Source organism: Gopherus evgoodei, chromosome 2 (assembly GCF_007399415.2).
Source record: "Gopherus evgoodei ecotype Sinaloan lineage chromosome 2, rGopEvg1_v1.p, whole genome shotgun sequence".
Classification (NCBI taxonomy): Eukaryota; Metazoa; Chordata; order Testudines; family Testudinidae; genus Gopherus; species Gopherus evgoodei.
The window spans coordinates 172,057,805-172,084,707 of NC_044323.1; the positions used below are offsets into that span (position 1 = coordinate 172,057,805).

Sequence of the window (26,903 nt, forward strand, 5' to 3'; positions counted from 1 at the left end):
CAGTGAATTTAGGCAGTGATTCCACATGTTAATGGGACCACTCACACACTTAAGATTGACATATGCTTAAGTACCGTGTAAGATTGACATATGCTTAAGTACTGTGCTAAATAAAGGCCTTGCAGAAGAATGCAGGGGAAGCCAATTTTCACTTCTACCTTCTACAGTTGTAAGTCAATGCATCCAGGATTCAAAAACGCAGGTCAGATCTGCCACTTGTATCTATGTCCCTCTCTTGCAAACAACTTAAAAAAAAACATTCATATTTGGTATTAAAAAAGTTTGCAATTACTGTATTTTCCTGTGAAGCAAATCTGAGCTAGGGTCCTTGAATATGCTATTTTTAAAATAAAACAACCTTCTCTCCTGCCAGGCTCCTCTCCCCCAAAGATATAAATATTTTTGGATGTTCTGAAAAATTATTTAGATAAAGAAAAACATTTGGAGGAATAAACTTGAGGGTAACACAGGGCCGGCTCTAGCAATTTCGCTGCCCCAAGCACGGCGGAACGCCACAGGGGGCGCTCTGCCGCTCGCCTGTCCCATGGCTTTGGTGGACCTCCCGCAGGTGTGCCTGCGGATGCTCCATTGGAGCCACGGGACCAGTGGACGCTCCGCAGGGATGCCTGTGGGAGGTCCAGCAGTGCCGGCTGCCGCCTTCCTGGCAACCGGCAGAGCGCCCCCAGCAGCGTGCCGCCCCAAGCACGCGCTTGGCGTACTGTGGCCTGGAGCCGGCCCTGGGGTAACATTAGAGTGACAGATTTCAACTGAGAACTTGGTAACAGTTTTTAAGCTGATGAATCTCAGTACTATTCCCTTCACACAAAAGGTAAGAGGTCCTGCCATTAGGATAGGGTAAACTGCATTTCAAAACTAATGCTGAAAGCAGTCATCATATTCTTGGCCTCTTCCTTATTATTCTGTGCTCATATGCGGCAGGTTATATATGTTTGCGGTGCCCGGGCCCCAGGAATATTCAGGGCTTGGGGCCCTGCTCTAGCAATATTTGGAGCTGGGTCTCTCCCCTGGCCCTGCCTGGATCAGGGGGCCTTCCCCTGCCCGCCGCATCCCTGCCTGGAGCGGGTGCCAGCCCCCGCCTGCCACCCCAGCATATCCCCCCTTCTGTGTCCCTGCCTGCTTGGGCTCCCAGCAGAACCACCGTCTGCTGCCCAGGGTCCTAGCGCCTGCCATCCCCTACTGGCAGGGCAGGCTGCCATTACCCTGTGCTTCCACCCTCACCCTGAGCCTCCCCAATGCCCCAAACCTCTCATCCCCAGCCAGAGCCCTCATCCCCCCGCATCATGAACCCCTCATCCCCAGCCAGAGCCCTCATCCCCCTGCACCCGAATCCTCAGCCCCAGCTCTGAGCCCCCCTGCAGCATGAACCCCTCATCCTCAGCCCCAACTCTCATCCCCCCGCACCCTGATCCTCTGCCCCAGCCAGAGCCCTCATCCCCCTGCACCGATCCTCTGCCCCAGCCTTGAGCCCCCCCCCACAGCATGAACCCCTCATTCTCAGCCTCAACCCTCATCCCTCCACACCCTGATCCTCTGCCCCAACCGAGCCCCCCCCGCATCATGAACTTCTCATCCCCAACTAGAGCCCTCATCCCCCTGCGCCCTAATCTTCTGCTCCAGCCGAGCCCCCCTGCATCATGAACATGTCATCCCCCCGCACCCTGATCCTTTGCCCCAGCCCTGAGCCCCCCGCATCATGAACCCCTCGTTCTCAGCCAGAGCACTCATCCCCCCGCACCCTGATTCTCTGCCCCAGCCCTGGGACCCCCGCAGCATAAACCCCTCATCCTCAGCCCCAACCCTCATCCCTCCACACCCTGATCCTCTGCCCCAGCCCTGAGCCGCCCCTGCATCATGAACCCCAGATCCCCAGCCAGAGCCCTCATCCCCCTGCACCCTAATCTTCTGCTCCAGCCGAGCACCCCTGCATCATGAGCATGTCATCCCCCCGCACCCTGATCCTTTGCCCCAGCCCTGAGCCTCCCGCATCATGAACCCCTCGTCCTCAGCCAGAGCACTCATCGCCCCGCACCCTGATTCTCTGCCCCAGCCTTGAGACCCCCGCAGCATAAACCCCTTATCCTCAGCCCCAACCCTCATCCCTCCACACCTTGATCCTCTGTCCCAGCCCTGAGGCCCCCCGCATCATGAACCCGTCATCCCTCCGCACCCTGATCCTTTTCCCCAGCCTTGAGCCCCCCGCATCATAAACCCCTCATCCTCAGCCCCACAGCCCTCACCCCAACCCTCTGGCCTAGCCCTGAACCCTGTCTTGCATCATGAATCCCTCATCCTCAGCCCCACAGCCCTCACCCCTGCACTCCTTCCTATCCCCAAACTCCCTCCCAGAGCATGCACGACCTCCCCCTTCCCACACCCAAACTCCCTCCCAGAGCCTGCACCCAAACTCCATCCCAAAGCCTGCACACCTCACCCCCTCCTGCACACCCAGAGCCTGCACCCCCTCCTGCCCCAGCCCAGAGCCTGCACCCAGAACCCAAACTCCAACCCAAAGCCTACACCCTGCACCCTAATCCCCAGCCCAGGACCTGCACCCCAGACCTCCCCCCTACAAACCCTTCCCAGAGCCTTAGGCAGGTGGGGGCGGAGTTGGGGGGGGCAGGTTCTGGGCTCCATCAAAATTTCTACAAACTTGCCAACCAAGCTGGCCCTGCGGTAACATTAGAGTCACAGATTTCAACTGACGACTTGGTAACAGTTTTTAAGCTGATGAATCTCAATACTATTCCCTTCACACAAAAGGTAAGAGGTCCTGCCATTAGGATAGGGTAAACTGCATTTCAAAACTAATGCTGAAAGCAGTCATCATATTCTTGGCCTCTTCCTTATTATTCTGTGCTATCAGTCCTTTAGAATTAAACTGCCTATTACATAGGTGTGGATTGTTTCCTTATTTCCCCATCAGTTTCCACTGAGTTCACTTTTTCATTTATGCATTTTGATATAATGCCTGTAGCCAGAGCTAAAAGCATACTAGGGCCGGCTCCAGGCCACAGCGTGCCAAGCACGTCCTTGGGGCAGCATGCCGCAGGGGACGCTCTGCCGGTTGCTGGGAGGGTGGCAGTTGGCTCTGGTGGAGCTGCCGCAGGCGTGGCTGCGGACGGTCCACTGGTCCCACGGCTCCGGTGGCCCTCCCGCAGACACGCCTGCAGCAGCTCCACCGCAGCTGCGGGACCAGCTGACCATCCACAGAAAAGCCTGCGGGAGGTCCACCGGAGTTGTGGGACCAGCGAGCGGCAGAGCGCCCCCCACAGTGTGCCGCCGTGCTTGGGGCAGCGAAATTGCTAGAGCTGGCCCTGCAGCATACTATACAATTTTTGTACTGTATCAAACTACAATGAAGCCAGAAAATATATATTCTAGTGGAGACATAATAGGAGCCCAAAGTACAACTCCACCCAAGAATGCAATTGCTTGTACAAGTATCAGAGGGGTAGCCGTGTTAGTCTGGATCTGTAAAAGCAGCGAAGAATCCTGTGGCACCTTATAGACTAACAGACGTTTTGGAGCATGAGCTTTCGTGGGTGAATGCATCTGACGAAGTGGGTATTCACCCACGAAAGCTCATGCTCCAAAACGTGTTAGTCTATAAGGTGCCACAGGATTCTTTGCTGCTATTGCTTGCACAGACAAGCTTGAGGAAATGTGCCAAACTACTATAGCCTTTTCCAACAAATTTAGTTATAGTGTATTCTGGGGATGAAATGAAATCTGACTACTACTAAAATCCAGCATGGTATAAGGAGAAGAAAGCACCAGATATTATATGGACATCTGAAATGAAATTAAGTTCCTAGATTTTTACAACATAAGTGGGCTTTATTGTTAGTGTTACACTGAAGCTTGTTTTTTAGATGAATTAAAAGTATTTCCCATCAGAACACAACACAGTAAATTGGAGGAGACATTTTAGCAAGCTAATAGTCTGCTTCCTCATACTGGAACAATGTACAAGTACTTCTTGTTTCAGTAGTCTTCTTTGCTAATAGCCAATATGAGCACTGCTCCCACACCTATTTAATTCAATGGCATTTACTTAAGTGAGAATAGGACTTGTCCCATAGTTTGAAGACCACAACTTTAGCACCAATGCAAAGCAAGGAGCAGGACTGGGAGCAACTGCTATTATAGATGGAGACAGCCAGCTGGGATGGAGCAGCACTGAAAGGAACTAAATATGCTCATTTCACAGCCTTGCTACAGATACCTACCCTGCCAACAGCCCCGGGACACCAGCCAGGAGAGCAGTTCCCTGGGATGGGTTTACAAAACCTGTGATCTGCCCCAGCCAAACTATGAGTGTCAGCAGATATATTATTGAACTAGTCTTGTGGAACCCCATTCTGCCTGGGAGACACAAGGTCAAGTCAGCTTCAGACTGAAGGAAGCTGGCAGGGCAGCAGATGAGCATGGCTCAACTGTGGCAATGGCTGTGGAGACAATAAAAATTTAAAAATTGACAACACTTAGCTATGGGAAGACTTTAATATGCTTACTCACCTTGGGTGCTACCTGACTCCAAAAATAGCCTACTATAAACTACTTGAGGAGTATGGTATTGATCACTGTAAACAGCGTCAGAATCTGGCTGATAGCACCTACAGAACCCAATTCAGATCAGGTGTAAACAGGCACAAGGCCACTGAATTATACTTACTGAAAGCAGAGCTGTGCCTGCTTACACTAAATCTGAATTTGTCCCTTTATATTCAGACTGCTTTACAAATACAATGGGCCAATTCTGATCTCACTTTCACCAGTATCAATCCATTGACCTCAATGAAGTTACGCCTTATGAGAGCTGGGTAAAAATTTTTGTCCTAATTTTTTTTTTTTTGAAAAACCAACAAGAACAACAAAAACCTAAACAAAAAAACAAAAACAACAACAAACCATATTTGGTGATACCAAAACAGTCTATGAATTTATGTTGTTTTCACCAAATTGTGTCCAGCTTCTACCCCTACAGCCCCCAAAAATGTTATGAAAAAAATGAAACATTTTCTTTAACATTTTGATTTTTTGTTTCCATATGACCTGTTTCAATAATTCCTTCAATTTTATTTAAAAAATTCAAAATGTACAAATTGCTCAAAATCTAAATGACACATTTCATTTTGGATTGACCAAACTTCTCAATTATCCAAAATGTTTGGGTTTGGTCTGATTTTAAATGATTTTTCCCCCCTGGAATTGCCAGCAAACCAAAAAACCCTTATTTGCACAACTCTACTCCTGCTTTATACCAGTGCAAGATCAGAGTCAATCCCATTATGTTTGGAGACTCTCTCTGCTCCCATTAAGAACCAATCATTTTTCCTTATCTGTTTTTAATTTTAAACTCTGCGCTGTTGTAGAAGTCATCTTGATTCTTAGTTAAGATCTGAACTAAAACTCGCTGAAGTCAATGGAAAGACTTTCATTGACTTCAGTGGGCTTTAGCTTAGGCCCCAAAGGATTAGGAGGGGACATAAAATGTAACCAAATATTCAAATAGTTCAGATGATGCCTCAATTGCTAATTAGAAGGGAGGGGGGGAGGATCAGTTACAGCACATTTTACACCCAAGAGACCAGAATTCCAATCTGCAAATATTTTGTGTCTTCTCATGATGAAGTTTTGAATAAAGCACATACAAGGGATTGGTTAAAGATAGATAAAAATAAGCCCAATGAAATGTAATACAAATTGCAAGGACAGCTTGCTATGTTATGGTGTTACACATTCCTATAAACATTACCTACACTAACCTAGTATAGGATTGCACCCACAAACCCAAGCAACAGTGGCTAAATGCTCTCTGCCCTAAATTTTCTAGGCAACAGTGTTCCAGTTAAACTATGGCAGGGCGCGGGGGAAATGTTGGTAACTGGGTAACGGCATGCTTAAAAAAAAAAGAAGAAGGTTATCACATTGAAATACAAAATTATTAAGATTTTGCAGTCCCAAAGCTTATTTGTAACAGCAAAGTTATTCTGTGCTTGAGCTACTGGTGTGGACATCCCCCTGCTGTCCCATGGCAGATAAGCAAAAATCTAAATCCCTGTATTAAAGTGTCATAAATCACAGCACAGCTTACTCAAATTGCAAACTTGGATCTGAGCAGCTGGGCCATTATAGACATTCATAAGAGGTTTTTTTCTTTTTTAAATTTGAACAGTCAGGGTCCACTGGTAGATAATCATGGCATTTCTTTGAAACATGCTATTTACATGCTCTATCTGCTCATGTTTTCTATGAGCAAGGCTATTGAAATGTATAAAAGAACATAAGTTACTAGCATGCTTGTGGGTGCTGTAAAATATAAATAATACATAATAAAATAAAAGAAGGTGGGTTAGCAAGAGAGTTTTGGGTTCATAAAAGAATAGAGCAGAGGGACAAGGTTGCAAACACATCCATGACCTTAACAAACCCAACTGAGAAAACAGGCTTTTAAAGACTGTACCCCTTTTGGAAAACATGACAAATCTTTCAATAGCAGGAAAACTTAAAAACAATCCAATCTAAAGGTACATTCATTTGGTCTCATTATTTTGACCACACCCTCTCAAACATATGCATTCAGTCAGGGCTGAATTCAACATAATTTGTCTAGTCTCTCCTTCTCTAGCACACACACACACCCACCTCTTTCTCTACCATTGTCTGCACCAGATCCCCCTGAACTGGGACCAAATGTAGATGGGATAAGAACAACTTCAGCAATGTTACAGAAAGTTTGAGACCTGAGAATGGGTGGATATTAACTGTGCCTCTGGGTACTCCCTTTTTCTTGTTTTTGAAGATAAGAAAAATAATGGGATAAGACTCTTTATGGAGTGTTTCTCATACACCTTAACTGTATATATGCTCACATTATTCAACTTTAGATGAACGATATGATTGGGGTTCATGTGGATATTAATATTGTTATTTAGCTGTTTGGTAGGTTTGAAAACTTATTTTTCTTAGCAAGAAGGCTATTGAGGCTTTTCTAGGAATAAGAGATGGCAGAGCCGATTCTGAAATTTACAAATTATGTTAAGCATTCTTGATATTGTTAGTTTTGGTTTTAAGGAGGCAATGTAAGACTGCTACCCTATTTCAAAGGACTGAAAAAACAACGATGGGGCTTCAGAAAAATTCTTAACTGATACTTTTATGACAATTAAGGGACCTACAGAAATGTTGTAGAATCCTGCAACTGGATTCCCTGCTATGTCTACACTACTGCGGTAAGTCGACCTACACAACTCCAGCTCCGTGAATAATGTAGCCAACGTACCTGAGGTTGTAACACCTTAGGTCAGGGTCTACACAGGGGGGCTGACAGGAGAAAATCTCCCATTGACTTACCTTACTCTTCTCATTGGGGGTAAAGTACAGGGGTCGACTGAAGAGCAATCTGCAGTCGATTTGGTGGATCTTTACCAGACCTGCTAAATTGACTGCTGGTGGATTGATCTCAAAATGTCGATCCCACCTGTAGTGCAGACATGGGTAGAAGTTGTTAATAGCTCTAAGGGAGTCTAACTTACACCATCTTATGTATCACTTCTGAATTTAGCCTAAGGTATCTGATGCTATTCCTACTTCAACACAAACACTTGAGATGATTTTTCTGGTATCTAAGGCTTAGAATCAAGATTTGATACACTTGAAGCTAAATTACACATGGTGTCTGTTAACATTTCTCCACTGAAAAGCCTGGCTAAGATGGTGGAGCAAAGTCTTAAGGAAACACAAGAAAGTCTGTACTGGAGACAAGACCGAAAGGGGGGGAAGCAATCGTTCTTCTAAAAAATGGGAAATACAAGATTACTTGGTTCTTTGCTGCAAAATATAGTTTTTTATTTATATTGCTTAGGTTACAAATAAATATTTAAAGATGAGCAGTCTTTTTTCTGAGATGTTTTAAGGTCTTTTAAGCTTTGATAAGATTCTGATGATGTGCCAAATGATTTTACCTTTATCTGCTATACTGTCTCAGTAAATTGATACTGAATGATTTATTAATTTAAATTATTTTTAAAAGCCAGAAAATAAATAAATTCTGGAGAGGTGTTTATTGGTAGATACAGACTTTTAACAACAGAAAGCTTTCACCATCTGCCCAGTCACTGTGTGGTATGAGCAGTCATCTTTCTAAGGTCTTTTTGATTTTGAATGCTGACTGAGGTTCTCCCTTCCCTTCTCTGAAGGGGCAGTTTTTCCCCATCAGACTAGTTTCTTAGAGTACTGTATCCACACACAGTAAGATCCCCCATTATTTCTTTAGTCTAAAATCTTATTTGATATACTTAGGTCTAGCAAAGACAAAAAGCCAAGGAAGATGACAGACAACAATGTAGTTCTGTTTCTCATCATTAGAGTCATCTTGGTTTAGCTGTGTGGACGTGAAGTTTGCAGACCAGAAATTTAGGGAAGAATACTTAAAAAAAAGAAAAGAAAAGAAACTTCCAGCAGTTTAAATGAGAAGTGATTGAGCCATATTTTAAGATTTTAGTAGAGGAGGGATCAAGATAAAGCTGAATTCTACCAATATTCTGGAAATGGTGTTAGGCAGACCTGAACACAAAGGAAAAGGGATCACTTGAGGGTAATGGGGCTTTGTCTCAGCACAGAAAAATGTTGCAGGACTGCAGACATATACTCATGTTTACAATTCAAGTAGCTTTTTTAAATTAATCAGTCAGTGAATAAAAAGGATAGAAGAAGTGTGGAAGCAGGAAGAAAGAGAGAGAGAACATTGAGACCAGAAAAAGCTGAAAGTTAACTAACTTAGAAATACATATTTACTTACAGAGAAGGGCTTGAACAAAATCAAAAGAAAACAATCCTGCCTTCCCCCCCAAAAACCCGCTCCCCTCAAGATTCATACAGTGCATTTCAGATTCTCTCTCTAATAGAAACACCATTATTATTCTTGCAATAAGTACATTTATAAGATGCAAAATTTAATAAGGCATAATTTTTTAACCACAGGAGCAACTAACCATAGGAACAATTTACCAAAGGTCATGGTGGATTCTCCATAACTGCCATTTTTTAAAATCAAAATTGGATTTTTTTTCTAAAAGATGTGCTCTAGGAATTATTTTTGGGGAAGTTGTACGGCCTCAGTTATACAGGAGGTCAGATTAGATGATCACAGTCGTCCTTTTTGGACGTGGAATCTATGAATTAGAAGCAAATAAATTGATCTATTAGCAGACTTTTTGAGGTGAGGGACTATATTGTTGGTTATTATTGGTTGAGTACTGGCAGCATACAGCTCAGCACCTTACAGAAGCTAAACAGAGCCATCTTCTACCAGGACCTGATACAGAGAGACTGTCCAGTGTCCTGCTTATTACCACCAGTCGTTCCAGGGAAGGCCATGTAATTCCCTGGTAGGCGCTGCCCCATGGCAGCATAGGCACTGACCACCCCATTAGCCCTTGCCCCCACTCCACCCCTTCCATGAGGCCCCACCCCTGCCCCTTTCCAACCTCTCCTCCAAAGTCCCCACCCCAACTCCACCCCCTCCCTGCCAATATTCCAACTTCTTCCCCAAATTCCCTGCCTCCTCCCCTGAGCGCACCACATTCTTGCTCCTCCCAGAGTGTGCTAATGCTGCCAAACAGCTGTTTGGTGGCAGCCAGGCAGAAAATGCTGGGAGGTAGGTGGAGGAGCAGGGATATGGTGCGCTCATGGGGGAGGAGGAGGAGGTGGGGCAGGAGGTGAGGGGAGCTTGGCTACAGAACACTCACTAAATTTTTCCTGGTGGTCGCTCCAGCCCTGGAGCACCCACCACAGAGTCAGTGCCTATGCATAGTACTGAAGGCAGCACTGAGCCCTAAGGAAATGCACAGAACAATTAGAATACCCAGAGTAGCTGGACTGCAAGGAATTGACACTTGTGCAGTTGCAGCCCTGTCCATCCCGGCTATTAGAGAGACAAGGTGGGGATGACATTATCTTTTATTAGACCAACTTCTGTGGTGGGGATGGAGATAAGTTTTGGAGCCACAGAGACCTGAAGATGAGCTCTGTGTGGCTCAAAAGCTTATCTCTCACCAACAGAAGTTGGTCCAATAAAACATATTACCTCCCTCACTTTGCCTACCTACTGTATTCATTTAACCAGGTGAGCAAAGAAGTTCAGAGCAGGGGCAGAGAATGGGAGGGAAGCTACATTTGGGTAAACCTGCCCCCAGCCTTCAGTGTTGGCTGGGATCTGTGAGGCGCCTGTCAGTGTGCTGGTGCCCCCGTGGAAGCCTGGCTGACCACTGAGGAGGAGGCTGTGCGGCCTAGTGACACTGAGGCAGGGGCTCCCTTGGGCCGCCCCGGCGCCACTCACCTTGCCGCAGCCAGGGGGCCCCCAGAGGACGAGCGAGGGGATTTCGTGGGCCTCCAGCAGGGACCGCAGCAGGGTCTGTTCTCCCAGCACCTGATCCTGCCCCACGTAGTCCCCCAAGGTGCCCGGTCGCAGCTTATCGGCCAGGGGCTTCCCCTCCAGCTTCTGGGCCACGGTCTCCCCGCTCAGGGCAGCCGCGTGGCCCCCGGGGCTGGCAGCCGACCCTGCCCCCGGCTCCAGACCTCGGGCTGCTGCAGCAGGCGCTGCCCTATGAGCCGCCACTGCCCTGCCCGGAGTTCCCGGGGTGGCTACAGCCGCCCGGCCCTTGTGAAACAGGGAAAACACGGGGGCGGCGGGGCCGCTCCCACCCTCCGGCTCCTCCTCCCCGCTGCTCTCCCCCGGCAGCCCGGAAAAGCGCATTTTCTTGCTGGAGGGCTGCGGGCTCCGCTCCGGCTCGCCGCCCCTCCCCGCCCCCGAGTCCTGCAAGCACCCGTCCAGGTGCGAGTTGATGTGCGCGGCGGGCAGCTCCCACAGGCACACGGGGCAGCGCACCAGCTGCTCCTCCTGCTGCGCCCCGGCCCCCTCCATGCCCCTGCGGCTCCCCGCTCGGGGCAGAGCAACAGCTGCTGCAGCCGTCTCCCCCGGCCCCACCCCCAAGAGGCCTCCCTTGCCAGAAGCTGGCAAATGCCCCCCGGGAGCCTCAGCTCAAAGCTGCAGGCTGAGGCCTTCCTCCCCCAGCCGCTACCCTCGCACGCGGGAAACGAAAGTGACCCGCCCGTGTCCTCCTCCTGCAGGCTGCCGCAGCGTGTAGACCTTCGGGAGATGTAGTCCTGCGGCTGTGCGGGCAGAGGTGGGTTAGTTTCGCTTCTTCCCTGCTCTAAAGGAGACACAGAAAGTTGTAACCAACGTTTTCCTCTCTCCCCCGATTTATTTAGACCTGCTCCCTAGCAAACTTATTGTATGGAGGGCCTCTTCAGAGGCGTGGTAACAATTTGTACAGTGGGGGTGCTGAGCGCCACTGAACTAAACTGTAAACCCTGTATCTGATGGCAACCACTTCAAGCCACGGGGGTGCAACAGCACCCCTAGTTCCAGCACCTATGGTTCTCTATGGTTTTCACATATCTGCTGGTGAAAGAGACTGGCTTTCCAGCTGTAAAGAGCTCTTAGTCTTCTTCAGGGCTGGGCGATGGATCAGAGGTGTCTCTGGTACAACACAGGTGGCTTCCCCCAAAGGAATAAGGAGGATTTTATCATGAGGATTGGTTTTTTTTTGCTGGGTCTTAAGAATTGTTGTGTTTTGTCTGAAAATCCATATTATTTGAATGTATTCAAACATATTTTTATTCCAGAATATTTTGTTTGGGGTTACTTCTGGTGCCCGTCCCTAATGCTACTCAGTAGTATTTTGAAAACTTAGTGAGCAGACTCCTTTAAAAAATTCTTATGTTCCTTTTCAACTGTCACATATTGAAATATTTCTAATAATAATCAGAGGGGTAGCCGTGTTAGTCTGGATCTGTAAAAGCAGCAAAGAATCCTGTGGCACCTTATAGACTAAGAGACGTTTTGGAGCATGAGCTTTCGTGGGTGAATACCCACATGCATCTGAGGAAGTGGGTATTCACCCACGAAAGCTCATGCTCCAAAACATCTCTTAGTCTATAAGGTGCCACAGGATTCTTTGCTGCTTCTAATAATAATGTGTCTGAGATTTAGGCCCTGATCTGTACAAGTGCATATGCTTAACTTTGCACATGCAAGTGGTCTCACTTTTCTTTCTTTATCTCCACTCTTTCCTTTCTTTTATTATGCTATGCACTTCTGAGCAATAATCATTGTTACAACTAATACCTGTACCAATAAAACTCATGATCATACCTCAATTTCAAACAGTGAAAAATCATGAACTTTATTACACATCCTTGAGATGTAGAATATCACCATTGAAATTTACCAAAAGCTTGAGTTCTGACTGCACACTTCAGACATTTTAAAAATAAATCCTGACTCCTGCAGGCAAATCCCAAAGTGTAACTTCACAGAGTTTCTCTGATTTCACACTGGTATAGGTGAAATCAGAACTGAGCCCTGTGTGTTTGCTTTTTGTAGATTTCCAGGCCAATTATCAAAATACCTGCATGTTTGTTTCCCCCCCCCCCCCCCCCGAGAAGAGTCAGAAATGTTGTTAGTTTTTTTAAAAAGTCTTCCCAGTATCCTACATTGTACAAAACATAGCATGGGTTTTACTAGATAGGAAAGTATAATAACTAATACAGTTAGCATCATAGTTCATCACCTAAAGTTGACCTAATGGTAAATCTTTCCAGGTTATATTGTTTTTTCCTCCTATTGTACATTTAGTTTTAATTATTCATTATTATATAATTGTTCCTGTCTTGTAAATTTCCAGGTCAGTCTAATGTTAAAGATGTAATGTGCTGGGGTACTGAAATGTAAACAAGTCTGGCTACTATGTAATAGTACCTGTCTTCTGACTTAAATCTTGAAAGTGTCTGGCAAAATACTAGTAAGTAGAAAAGGTAACAGATGAGGTTTTGGTTTGAACTCATGATGAAAGCTTATAGATTATTAATACAGTGCCCAAAAGTTTCCAAGGCACATTACAGAGTATGGAGTAAATCAAGTCCTAGTTTAAGAGTTTACAATCTAAAGAAAAAGACTGAGAGAGAAAAAGGATATACATTTTCTTAGCAGTGTCAGTATATTATATTCCTGCCCAGCTCTAAACTATCTTATTTCACTTGGGTTATGGATATGTTGCTATTATGCAAATGATAGAGATAACATTATACATGCCCCTTTCCCACATAATCATGCAAGCGTCTGTGGCTCTGTGCAGGTGAAAATATCTGTAGCCTTTAGGCCTTTGTATGCCCAAGACGACAGCAAAAGCTATCCTGGCCAAAGAGGAATGCTGGCCTACTGAAGAAGACTGAAGGGAAAAGCCTCTCAGGAATGAGTTGGAGAGCCATGCTCCACAACACTTAATTCTAGGTCCATCTTCTCCCTTCTCACCAACACAGCCACAGAGTTACAAGGTAGATTTTGGGCATATTAATCCTGTTTCTGTGGTGACAGATGGCTCTAGGCCCAGTCTCTCAGGTTTCTGCTTTGTCAGATTACCAAACAGTGCTGGGGGTGCTCTGCTGTCTATTTTATCAGTGTTGTAGTGGTCACTCACTGCTGTTGAATTCCATAATTGTTTGAACCCTGCAAGCCTTCCCTTGTTTACCATGTTGTTTTAGGAAGGTGTTAAGATAATAATGGAGAGGAATGAAGTCAGATGTGGTCAGTAGGCCCCCCCACCCTCTTCTTTTCTTTCCTTGCTATCTGCCTCTCTGTACCAGGAAAGATAGTGGAGCAAATTAAGCTATCAATTTGCAAACATCTAGAAGATAATGAGGTGATAAATAACAGTCCTGATAGCTTTCTTTGATGGGGTAACAAGCCTTGTGGATAGGGGGAAGCAGTATATTTTTAAGAACAGGTTAGACAAATACCTGTCAGGAATGGTCTAGATAATACTTAGTCCTGCCATGTGTGGAGGGGACTGGATTAGATGACCTCTCAAGGTCCCGTCCAGTCCTATGATTCTAAAATACAGCCATGAGCCAGAAGGATCACAGCATCTTTAGGCTTGTCACCCCTTTAACATTTTCCCCAGCCGATTGAACATCAGTCAGCTAGGGAAAAATGTGCCCTTTTCATTAGGACGTCACTCTCATTAGACAGATTGCCACACTTGGTGATCATGAGCTGGGGAAGGATGTGGACTTTAAGTGATTACACAGAGCCTACTTAGGCTTTCTATTGCCATTAGGGGTACTTCTCTCTCACAGTAGGAAGCACTCTTTGCAGCTGTGTAGTCCAAAAGCATTTCAGAGTCTCTGAGTAATGGGAACCATAGGGTTATTTTTACCTGGATTACAGCCTGTCGTTTGTCTGACAGCTTTTAAATATTTTCCTCCACACACTTGCTTAAAGCAATCTTCAAAATTCAGTCCTGGAATATACCATCTGAAGTAGCTAATCTTAGAATATCAGGGTTGGAAGGGACCTCAGGAGGTCATCTAGTCCAACTACCTGCTCAAAGCAGGACCAATTTCCCACTAAATCATCCCAGCCAGGGCTTTGTCAAGCCTGACCTTAAAACCTCTAAGGAAGGAGATTTCACCACCTTCCTAGGTAACCCATTTCAATGCTTCACCACCCTCCTAGTGAAAAAGTTTTTCCTAATATCCAACCTAAACCTCCCCCACTGCAACTCGAGACCATTACTCCTTGTTCTGTCATCAGCTACCACTGAGAACAGTCTAGATCCATCCTCTTTGGAACACCCTTTCATGTAGTTGAAAGCAGCTATCAAATCCCCCCTCATTCTTCTCTTCTGCAGACTAAATAATCCCAGTTCCATCAGCCTCACCTCATAAATCACGTACTCCAGACCTCTAATCACTTTTTGTTGCCCTTCGCTGGACTCTTTCCAATTTTTCCACATCCTTCTTGTAGTGTGGGGCCCAAAACTGGACCCAGTACTCCAGATGAGGCCTCACCAATGCCGAATAGATGAGAATGATCATGTCCCTCGAACTGCTGGCAGTGCTCCTACTTATGCAGCCCAAAATGCCGTTAGCCTTCTTGGCAACAAGGACACACTGTTGACTCATATCCAGCTTCTTGTCCACTGTAACCTCTAGGTCTTTTTCTGCAGAACTGCTGCCTAGCCACTCGGTCCCTAGTCTGTAGCAGTGCATGGGATTCTTCTGTCCCAAGTGCAGGATTCTGCACTTGTCCTTGTTGAACCTCATCAGATTTCTTTTGGCCCAATCCTCTAATTTGTCTAAGTCCCTCTGTATCCTGTCCCTACCCTCCAGCATATCTACCACTCCTTCCAGTTTAGTGTCATCTGCAAACTTGCAGTCCATGCCATCCTCCAGATCATTAATGAAGATATTGAACAAAACCAGCCCCAGGACTGAAGCATGGAGCACTCCACTTGATATCAGCTGCCAATTAGACATGGAGCCATTGACCACTACCTGTTGAACTTGATGATCTAGCCAGCTTTCTATCCACCTTATAGTCCATTCATCCAGCCCATACTTCTTTAACTTGCTGGCAAGAACACTGTGGGAGAACGGATCAAAAGCTTTGCTAAAGTCAAAGAATAACACGTCCACTGCTTTCCCCTCATCCAAAGAGCCACTTATCTCATCGTAGAAGTAGGTTAGTCAGGCATGACTTGCCTTTGGTGAATCCATGCTGACTATTCCTGATCACTTTCAAAGTGATCCTCAAAGTGCTTCAAAATTGATTCATGGAGGACCTGCTCCATGATTTTTCCAGGGACTGAGGTGAGGCTGACTGGCCTATAGTTCCCCAGATCCTCCTCCTTCCCTTTTTTAAAGATGGGCACTACATTAGCCTTTTTCCAGTCATCTGGGACCTCCCCTGATTGCTGTGAGTTGTCAAAAATAATGACCAGTGGTTCTGCAATCACATCCACCAACTCCTTGAGCACCCTCAGATGCAGTGCATCTGGCCCCATGGACTTGTGCTTGTCCATCTTTTCTAAATAGTCCTGAACCACTTCTCTCTGCACAGAGGACTGGTCACCTCCTCCCTATACTATGCTGCCCAGTGCAGTAGTCTGGGAGCTGACCTCCTTTGTGACGACAGAGACAAAAAAAAGCATTGAGTACGTTAGCTTTTTCCACTTCCTCTGTCACTAGTTTGCCTCCCCCATTCAGTAAGGGACCCACACTTTCCTTGACTTTCTTCTTGTTGCTAACATACCTGAAGAAACCCTTCTTGTTACTCTTCATATCCCTCGCTTGCTGCAACTCCAAGTGTGATTTAGCCTTCCTGATTTCACTCCTGCATGCCTGAACTGTTAAGCCAAGCTGGTCACCTGCCATATTTACTATTCTTTCTACACATCAGGATGGTTTGTTCCTGCAACCTCAATAAGGATTCTTTAAAATACAGCCAGCTTTCCTGAACTCCTTTCCCCTTCATGTTATTCTCCCAGGGGATCCTGCCCATCAGTTTCCTGAGGGAGTCAAAGTCTGCTTTTCTGAAGTCCAGGGTCTGTATTCTGCTGCTCTCCTTCCTTCCTTGTGTCAGGGTCCTGAACTCGACCATCTCATGGTCACTGCCTCGTAGGTTCCCATGCACTTTTGCTTCCCCTACTAATTCTTCCCTGTTTGTGAGCAACAGGTCACGAAGAGCTGTGCCCCTAGTTGGTTCCTCCAGCACTTGCACCAGGAAATTGTCCCCTACACTTTCCAAAAACTTCCTGGATTGTCTGTGCACTGCTGTATTGCTCTCCCAGCAGATATTGGGGTGATTGAAGTCCCGCATGAGAACCAGGGCCTGTGATCTAGTAACTTCTGTTAGTTGCCTGAAGAAAGCCCTTTCAACCTCATCCCTCTAGTCTGGTGGTCTGTAGCAGACTCCCACTACGACATCACCCTTGTTGCTCATACTTCTAAACTTAATCCAGAGACTCTCAGGTTTTTCTGCAGTTTCATACTGGAGCTCTGAACAGTACATACAATGCAACTCCCCCATCTCTTACATACAATGCAACTCCCCCATCTTTTCTGCCCTGCCTGTCCTTCCTAAACAGTTTATATCTATCCATGACTGTACTCCAGTCATGTGAGTTATTCCACCTAGTCTCTGTTATTCCAATCACATCATAATTCCTTGACTGTGCCAGGACTTCCAGTTCTCCCTGTTTGTTTCCCAGGCTTCTTGCATTTGTGTATAGGCACTTAAGATAACTTACTGATCATCCTGCTTTCTCAGTATGAGGCAGGAGTCCTCCCCTCTTGCGCTCTCCTGCTCATGCTTCCTCCTGGTATCCCACTTACCTCAGGGCTTTGGTCTCTTTCCCGTGGTGAACCTAGTTTAAAAACCTCCTCACTAGGCTAGCCAGCCTGCCTCTTTCTGCCAACCAATTCTTCTTCTTCTTCTGACATCCCATAGTCAAAGAATCCAAAGCCTTCTCTCTGACACTACCTGCGTAGCCATTCGTTGACTTCCACCATTAGGAGGGAGTCCCCGACCATCACCACCTGCCTCCTTTTCTTGGGAGTGGTGGTCATGGGGAACCCCCATTCCTAGGACAGTGCATCTTATGCCTTCCAATCGGTGAAGTCTCTTCCTGCTCCCTTCCCTCAGATGTATCATCTAGTCCACTCTCTACATTAGTACCTGTGGAGAGAACATGAAAACGGTTGCTCACCTGTATCTGCATTGCTGGTACATGGATGCTCCTCTTTCTTCTTCTGGAGGTCACATGCTGCTAATATTCTTCACCATCCTTCTGTCCCCGCTGTGCAGTCTGCTCTGATTCTTCAGAATGTTGTGCCTATAGAAGCATATTTTGACATCTGTCCAGGAAATCTTCATTTTCTCTTATGAAATGCAGGGTTGATGCTTGTTTCTCCAGACCTTGAACTTTCTCTTCCAATATGGATACCAGCTTGCACTTTGTACAGACAAAGTCGCTTCATCCTGTGGAAGAAAGACAAACATGGCACATCCTGTGCAGGTCACAACAGCGGATCGCTCAGCATCCATATTACCTTCCTTCTAAGAGCTTCCTCAGCTGTTGCAGTAACAACTCAGAAAAGCCTGCAAGATGAAAGCATCAGTGGGCTCTCCCCAGGTGAACTCCCAGTCAAAATCCCTCTGTTTGCCTTTTTATAACTATCCAAGGCCCACCTGGAACAAAGCACTCCCAATTCACACTTTTCAAACAATCAAGCACACGGTCAAACTGACAAACTCCCTGCAATAGACACTCAGATACTCACCAACACAGCCTCCTTAATGCAGCACTTAACGTACCTCCTCTCCAGGATCATCCTTACCCATACACGAAGTACACAGCTGCATAGGGCACCAGGAAACTTGAGGCACAAAATTTCCTGGTGCCCTGCGCAGCTGCATGCTGTTCCAGCTCCTGCTCTGGCTCTTCCCCATGGCCCTCACCTCTGCTCTGCCCCAGTCCCGCCTCTTCCCGCCCCAGCCATGCCCCCACTCCACCCCTTCACCAAAGCCCCTGCCGCAGCCCTGCCTCTTCCCACCCCAGCCCCATCCCCAATCCCCTAAGGGGTGCAGTAGAGCCGGGCCTGCACTCACTAGTGTTAGGAAGTGCAGGGACCCAGCCCCAGTTGTGCCACTGGTGAGTGCTGGGGGTGGTGGTTCCCTCCTGCCCCCCAAGCCAGCTCCCCCCATGGTGAAGGCCTGGGGCCAGCCCCCTTCACCACCCACAGAGCCCCCCCCACACACATCCCCAGGGGGGCTGTGTAGGGCCCCAGCATAGCTAGAGGTGGTCCTGATCCTCTTGGACAGATCCCAGTCAAACTCCATCTATTAGCCTCGCTGCTGTTTGCGGAGGAAAAAGGCTCCAAGAATCTCTTTCCTGCACTGGGGAGTCACAACACAGCAACCAGGTACTATTCCAGGAGTGAGTGGGGCAAGGTCAACTGAAAGCTATGCGGAGCTAACAAAGCCTAGTTTAAATGCTGACAAATAATTTTTCTGTTTAAAGGGAAAGTGTCCAGATGAAAATCACATAATTAATTACTTACGTAGTCCTATATTATATAAAATTACTTATCTATGTTACTAATAACAGTGAAAGAATAATTAAATTCTAATTTACTTTGTATAATTTATGGTGTTTGTCCAGGTTGAGCAAAATGCAAGCAGTAAACAATGCGACTGGTTGGTCTGTTTCAGCTTTCCTGTACTCATGAGCTAGCACGATGCTGTTGTATTTGGGTTTACATCACTGCTAGACAAGGCTTACAAAAATAATTCAAACATTTTATTCACTTTAGATTTTAGGTTCAAAATAAATTGAGAGTCCCTTTCCTTTACTACTGAAGTGTTAGATTTCGTTGCTCCCCATCAAAATCTGTAGTACGAGGAGACATTTTTTCAATGTGTGAGTGCAACACATTTTTATATAGATGTGAAAATGGAATTTAGGGCTTGTCTACACAGGGAAGTTGACCGGCATAGCTCCCTGTGTGGACATTATTTTAGAATAAAAGTCACTTTATTCCAGAATAATTAATATGCTTTGGAATAGCTATTGCAGGATAGTTTAATTTGCAATAGCTATGCTAATCAATTTCCCTGTGAAATCAAGCCTTTAGGTTCCTAAGTCACTAAAAAACTGGTAATGATATCTAAGGCCTGGGCTACCCTAGCGGGGGGTGAGGGGGGTGTTTCAAACTAAGATATGCAACTTCAGCTACCCTATTCGCATAGCTGAAGTCGAAGTAACTTAGTTCAACTTACCTGGCTGTCCTCATGGTGGTGAGTCGACCACCATGGCTCCCCTGTCGACTCTGCTTACTCCTCCTGCAGAGGTGGAGTCCTGGCATCAATTCGGGGATTGATTTATCGCGTGTAGACGAGACACGATAAATCGATCCCCGATACATCGAACACTCCAGCGGGTAGTATAGACGTACCCTAAGACAGGCAAAGATTATTAATGTCAGCAATATGTTTCTTTTTTGAACCTAACTAGTTATAGCTACAAAAAAATACCCCCACAGATTTTTAAAGGAAAAAAGTATAACATTTGTATTGCACAGTTGACTTGTTTCTAAACTAAAAATGCATGTTAATGTTTCATTTGTTTCTCCTCATTACAGACAAGAAAAGGAAGATGTCAAACATCATGAGTATTCACTGGTTTATGAAACCAAGCTGGAGAGAGATCAAGATGGTAACCTTATTGGGTACAACACAAAGCTATTTAAGATTAACAGAATGGAAGAAATCAGTACACAGTGCAGCAGTACCAAACTGGGCAAAGTGGCTTTTTTTCAGTGTTTGGAGAAGATGGAGAGGGTGAGAAGCTTTTGGGAAGAAAGAATCAGTGAACCAGAGCCTGGCACAGAAGATAAAGAGGTAACTAACTACAGAGATATTACACTCCCTCCTATGCTTCCCACATATGTATAGCTTAGTACAGTGAAATTTCACTTTCCATGCTATTTTTCATATTTTCCATTAAAATACAATGCCGTTACTGTAGTTTTGAGAAATTTTTTAACTCGGGTGCCTAAAGTTAGGTAATTAAATCTGTATTTAGGCACATTGCCTGATTTTCAGAAGACTCGTGGGAGTTGTGAGAATTCAGCACCTCTGAAAAAGCAGGCTGCTTATTTAAATGTGAATTTAGTTACCCCTCAAGTTTAACAGGTTCCCAAGTTAGAAAATTCTGGAATAATTTTTTGAAAAAATATGTACGTTTCCATGCCACCTAGTTAAAAACTCAACACATGTATTAACATCATATGTGGTGATCCTGCATGATTGAAGTTGGTGGGAGCTTATTGACTTCCACAGGAGCAGAAGCAGGCCCATAGCATACAGGTTTTGGGCAGAAAGATGGTTCCATGTTCAGCTAAATTCTCCTTTCAGGTGGTTTGAAAGAATAAAATATTTCCTGACATCAATACATTTTACTAAGGGGAAAAGCCAGAGAAGCTACTGACTCTACTGACCTGTAATTCAGAGAATAGTTAGGGAGCAGTACTTAGAACCAGTGCAGTGAGAAATTATGTGTGTACATACCAGTTTGTGAAAAATTACATACATTTTAGTTTTTAATCTGTGGGAGTAGTGTTCAGAGAAATGTAAATATTCAAAGGTTATAGACATTTGTATAGTTTTATTCTGAGATATTTTGCTTTTATGTTCAAACACCAAGAAATTTACAGTTTTTAATTATTTTCATCATGATATATTTGGGGGAAATAATTATATTAGTACACTTCTACCTCGATATAACGCTGTTCTCGGGAGCCAAAAAATCTGGTGAAACCGCGTTATATCCAACTTGATTTGATCTGCCAGACTGAGCAGCCCCGCTCCCCAGGAGCGCTGCTTTACCGCGTTATATCCAAATTCATGTTATATCGGGTGGCGTTATAACGAGGTAGAGTTGTATTAAGTGTGCTGCTACTGTTGTTAATCATTTTAAAAAAGAAAGCAATCTATTTATTACCAAAAAAAACCTGTCATATGTGTAAAATTCATTCCCAGTCAATTTCAAGGTAAAATCAAGACTCTTCTGACACATTTCTGGGTCTCTACATAGGATTCAAATGTTATATTAAAACAGCATTGTCAAAGCTACTAGTCCCCATGACTAAAAGGTTATTTTCTGTGTGGTGGGTTGTTGTTTTTTTGTTTAGATTTTTTTTTTGAGGGGGGTTGAAAATCTACTAACTCCGCAAAATGAGGGTTATGTCAGTGTTAAAGTCACAATTATTGGACTGGAGTGCGGAAACAGAAACCAGTATTGTTGACATGCACCCCACCCCATCCGTTCTTTCTGCCTGCTGCAACATTCTTATCTGCAGGGATTTGGAATGAAGAGATTTCCTGTTGTTCTGAAGATTCTCATTCATTTCAATCCACAGCCATGTTAAAAAAAAAAAAGTGTAGCAGGCAGGATGAACTGCTAGCCAGTACTACAGTAAACCCAACATGTTTAGCATCTTCAGTTTGGTTGTCCATTCTAAATTGGCATTTTAAGTTTGTTGCTGGTAATATATATCTGTTACAAGTTGCTCAGGCAATATAAGTAAAATATTGCTCAAGGGTAAAACTAGTTGCCAAGATTGTTATAATAACTTGAAACTAAAGAACTTGCTTTATTTAACTGGGTGGCCATTGTCATTGCTAAGCACTCTTTCCTTCCTAGTGGCCTGTGAGTGTCAAAAAAGGAATCAAAACCAAATCTTCTCCTTAGCAATGCAGAGCCCTAGAGTTTCTGTGCCTTCCTGCATATAGCAGGTAGTAGTCTGGGGCCTTGGCTACACTTGAGAGTTACAGCACTGTTAGCCCACGTCCACACTACAGCTTAAAATCAATGTTATTAAAATCGATTTTATAATACAGGGTTTATAAAATCGATTTTACGCGTCCACACTAGGGCGCCTTACATCGGTGGTGTGCGTCCATGTTCCCTGGCGTCCATCGATTTCAGGAGCGTTGCACTCTGGGTACCTATCCCACAGTTCCTGCAGTGTTCCCTGACCCTTGGAATTATGGGTTATTACCCCAGTGCCTGATGGGGCAAAAATCACTGTCGTGGGTGGTTCTGGGTACAGCCTCACCCTCTCCCTTCCTGAAAGCAGCAGACAGCCATTTCGCGCGTTTTTTACTGGGTGAAGTGAGCAAACGCCATTTTGCAGCAAGCATGGATCCTGGTCAGATCTTTACCTTGCTCGCGGATGTTGTAAACAGTTCACGCATTCTCCTGCTGTCTATGCTGAACCATGAGCCAGAAATGCAGGAGAGCATGCTGCTGCGCAGCGATGAGAGTGATGAGGACTTGGAGAACGAGTTCTCCGAAACCGCGGGCCCCCGTGCTTTGGAGCTCCTGATGGTAATGGGGGAAGTTCTACCCGTTCCTCGCCAATTTTGGGCCCGGGAAACAAGCACAGACTGGTGGGACCGTATAGTCTTGCAGGTGTGGGACAATTTGCAGTGGCTGCGGAACTTTCGCATGCGTAAGAGCACTTTCTTTGAACTTTGTGACTTGCTTTCCCCTGTCCTGAAATGCCATAATACCAGGATGAGAGCAGCCCTCGCAGTGGAGAAGCGAGTGGCAATAGCTCTCTGGAAGCTTGCAACGCCAGACAGCTACCGGTCAGTCGGGAATCAATTTGGAGTGGGCAAATCTACTGTGGGGGCTGCTGTGCTGGAAGTAGCCAAAGCAATCATTAAGCTGCTGCTACGAAAGGTTGTGACTCTGGGAAACGTGCAGAATGGGAAAAGTGAATGGCTTTGCTGCAATGGGATTCCCTAACTGTGGGGGGGCGATAGATGGAACCCATATCCCTATCTTGGCACCGGAGCACCAGGGAGCCCAGTACATAAACCGCAAGGAGTACTTTTCGATGGTGCTGCAAGCACTGGTGGATCACAAGGGACGTTTCACCAACATCCACGTGGGATGGCCAGGAAGGGTTCATGACGCTCGTGTCTTCAGAAGCACTACTCTGTTTAAACGGCTGCAGCAAGGGACTTACTTCCCAGACCAGAGAATTACAGTTGGAGATGTTGAAATGCCTATAGTTATCCTGGGGGACCCAGCCTACCCCTTGATGCCCTGGCTAATGAAGCCATACACAGGCAGCCTGGACAGTGGTCAGGAGTCGTTTAACTACAGGCTGAGCAAGTGCAGAATGGTGGTAGAATGTGCATTTGGCCATTTGAAAGGGCGCTGGAGAACCTTACTTACTCGCTCAGACCTCAGCCAAACCAATATCCCTTTTGTTATTGCTGCTTGCTGTGTGCTCCACAATCTCTGTGAGAGTAAGGGGGAGACCTTTATAGCGGGGTGGGAGGCTGAGGCAAATCACCTGGCCGCTGATTATGCGCAGCCAGACACCAGGGCAATTAGAAGATCACACCAGGAAGCGGTGCGCATCAGAGAAGCCCTGAAAACGAGTTTCATCATGGGCCAGGGTACGGTGTGACTGCTGTTTTTCTTTCCCCTTGATTAACCCCCCTCCCATGTATTGACTCCTGCTGCTGCAAGCTAGCTTCCCTGCACCCTTCCAGAACTGCTTGCTTATGGAAAATAAAGTTACTATCTGTAGAAAACATTGTATTCTTTATTAAAAGTCAGTCCCTGTAAGCAACCCACCCTCCCTCCTGCTTTTACAAGCCTGTGATTAAAAATACATAATTAGGGGTTTTTGGGGGAGGATAGTAGAGGGAGGGAGGGAGGAAGGGAAGACAAAGGCAATTAAGGAAGTCCTGAAAACGAGTTTCATCATGGGCCAGGGTACGGTGTGACTGCTGTGTTTCTTTCCCCTTGATTAACCCCCCCTCCCACTGCCTTTGAATAGCATGTCCTAAGATTAAAAGAAATGAAAAGTTACCCTGGGAGTGGTTTGGGAGGAGTATAGGAGGGAAGAAAAATGCCATTAAGAGCATTTCAATGTAATGACAGCCTTTTGGTTGGACTGTCCACAGTGGTGGAGTGGCCAGGTGCAGAAAGCCTTCCCCCACGCGTTCTTACACGTCTGGGTGTGGAAGATATGGGACATGGTGAGTACTGAGGGAGGTTGAACATGGGCTGGAGTGGCACTCTGTGACCCCACAGCTCTTCCAGCAGACTTCAGAGGAGGTCAGTCTGATCGCGAAGAAGCTCCAGCGTTGCTGCCCGCCACCGCTGATCTTCCTGCCGCTACACGTCATTTTTAGCATCCCTCCTGTCCTCACGTTCACTGGCAGCCTCCCTGTACTTTGCGACCACGTGTTTCCACTCCCCCAGATGAGCTCTTTCACTGCGAGTTACTGCCATTATTTCTGTGAACATCTCCTCCCGTGTCCTCTTCTTCCTCAGCCTCCTTATCTGACCTATCCTTCGGACAGGAGAAGGGAGGCTGGAGAAATGTGCATCTGCGTGTGTGGGGGAAAAGAGTGATAGAAGGATCATAAGGGACACATTTCACAGAACAATGGTTATACTCTTTCACAGTGAACTAGACTATTCACCGTACGTAGCACATGTAACTTCAATACAAGGTCGCCTTAGGATTCTTTTAGTATTTAGTGCTTGCGGCTGTGGAGTCAGAGATCAACACAGACGCAGGTCAGAGGAGTACAAAAAACCTTGCTGGAGGACATGGTAAGTCAAATGGCAGTGAACCGTGCAACCTCTTTTATTACCCTGTACCCCCGGCTATTAACAGGTAGCATTCACGCTTGGCAGCCAAACTGCTAAAAAGCAAAACTCTGGCTTCTTTTCTTATGCCATCAGAAAGGTTCAGCACTAGAGGAAAATTGTGAATGCTCCCCCTCCCCCCCCAATCTGCATCTCTGCTGTACTGGCAGGTCACTTTACCGCCTCCCCTCCCCCCTCTGCCTTTTGGCAATTAGCAGCGATAATTCCTGCTGCCCCAATGCTAAAAAGCTCAGCGCCATTAGAGACACCTCCCCGTAGGAATTTGCAGGTTTTTATCATCCTCCACATGGCTAACTGCTAGGAAAGGTTTTTTATTAAAGGAGCAAGAAAGCAGAAACGAAGGAATGGTCATCTCTGTCCCCTTAATAAAGTACATTAATTTTTAACAGGTGACCATGAACGATATCACTCTCCTGAGGATAACAGAAAGAGAAAAAGAAATTATGCTTCTTGAATGCCAGCAATCCCCGGGGCCATTCGCAGCTAGGCTTTGTCATGCAATGATACCCAATTACGTGCTCCAGGCATGGCGTGGTAAAGTTTCGTACCATGGTGGACGGAATAAGGCTGCCCTGCCCAGAAACCTTCTGCAAAGGCTATTGGGGTACCTCCAGGAGTGCTTTATAGAGATGTCCCTGGAGGATTTCCGCTCCATCCCCACACATGTCAACAGACTTTTCCAGTAACTTTAATGCCAGCTACTGCATGCAAGCCCTCATGGCAAATCAATCATTAAAAAACGGTTGCTTTTAAACTATGTTTTTTATTTAAAAAAGTACACTCACCAGAAGACACTTCCACGGCGTCATTGTCTGTGCTACTGGCTTGAGAGGGCTGGGAGGGTACTTCTGTCAGGGTGAGGAAAAGATCCTGGCTGTTGGGGGGAATGGAGTGCTGTGTGGTCTCTGCCATCTCGTCCTCCTCTGGTTCCTCCTCCACATCTTCGCCGTCCGCAAAATCATCAGCAGTGGCTGAGATTACTACCCCCACCTCTGAATCCACAGACAAGGGAGGGCTTGTCGTGGCGCAGTTACCTAAAATTGCATGAAGCTCCGCGTAGAAGCAGCATGTTTTGGGGCCATATCCGGATCTGCCCTTTGCTGCTTTGGTCTTCTGGTATGCTTGTCTGAGCTCCTTCACTTTAACTCTGCACTGCACCGAGTCTCTGCTATGTCCTCTCTGCCTCATGGCATTAGAAATCTTTTCAAAAGTTTTCTCATTTCGTCTACTGGAACGCAGTTCTGATAGCACAGACTCTTCTCCCCATACAGCTATCAGATCCAATAACTCCTGTGTGTTCCATGCTGGAGCTCTTTTCCTATTCTCAGGAGACTGCATTGTTACCTGTGCTGCTGAGAGCTCCACGCTGGCCAAACAGGAAATGCAATTCAAAAGTTCCCGGGGCTTTTCCTGTGTACCTGGCCAGCAGTAGAGTTCCTTTAGCTGTCCAGAGCGGCCACTGGTGCACTGTGGGATACCTCCCGGAGGCCATTAACTTCGATTTCTGTCCACACTAGCCCAAAATCGATTTTGTAAAATCGAGTTTAGGGTTACTCCTTTCGTTTAGCTGGAGTACAGAAATCGATTTTAAGACCCCTTAAAATTGATTTTAAGTGCCTTGTAGTGTGGACGGTTACAGCGTTAAATCGATTTAACGCTGTTTAAATCGATTTAACGCTCTAGTGTGGACCTGGCCTTAGTGGCTTTATAGCGCTGTAACACACTGCCCATCCACACTGGCAAGGCACTTACAGCGCTGTATCTCCGTGG

At 46.0% G+C, this 26,903-nt stretch overlaps 2 protein-coding genes across 2 annotated transcripts in view; one reads left to right on the forward strand and one right to left on the reverse strand.

Moving 5' to 3' along the window:
- The window catches only part of WRNIP1 (WRN helicase interacting protein 1), a 31,742-nt gene extending 20,649 nt beyond the window's left edge, over positions 1 to 11,093 (reverse strand). The window contains exon 1 of the mRNA XM_030552292.1: positions 10,364 to 11,093. Within this exon, the coding sequence (XP_030408152.1) occupies positions 10,364 to 10,948 (585 nt within the window). The 5' untranslated portion in view covers positions 10,949 to 11,093. The remainder of the gene's footprint in view (positions 1 to 10,363) is intronic.
- The window catches only part of MYLK4 (myosin light chain kinase family member 4), a 131,474-nt gene that overhangs the window by 3,511 nt on the left and 101,060 nt on the right, over positions 1 to 26,903 (forward strand). The window contains exon 2 of the mRNA XM_030552291.1: positions 20,071 to 20,329. Coding sequence (XP_030408151.1) covers positions 20,071 to 20,329 — 259 coding nt within the window. The remainder of the gene's footprint in view (positions 1 to 20,070; positions 20,330 to 26,903) is intronic.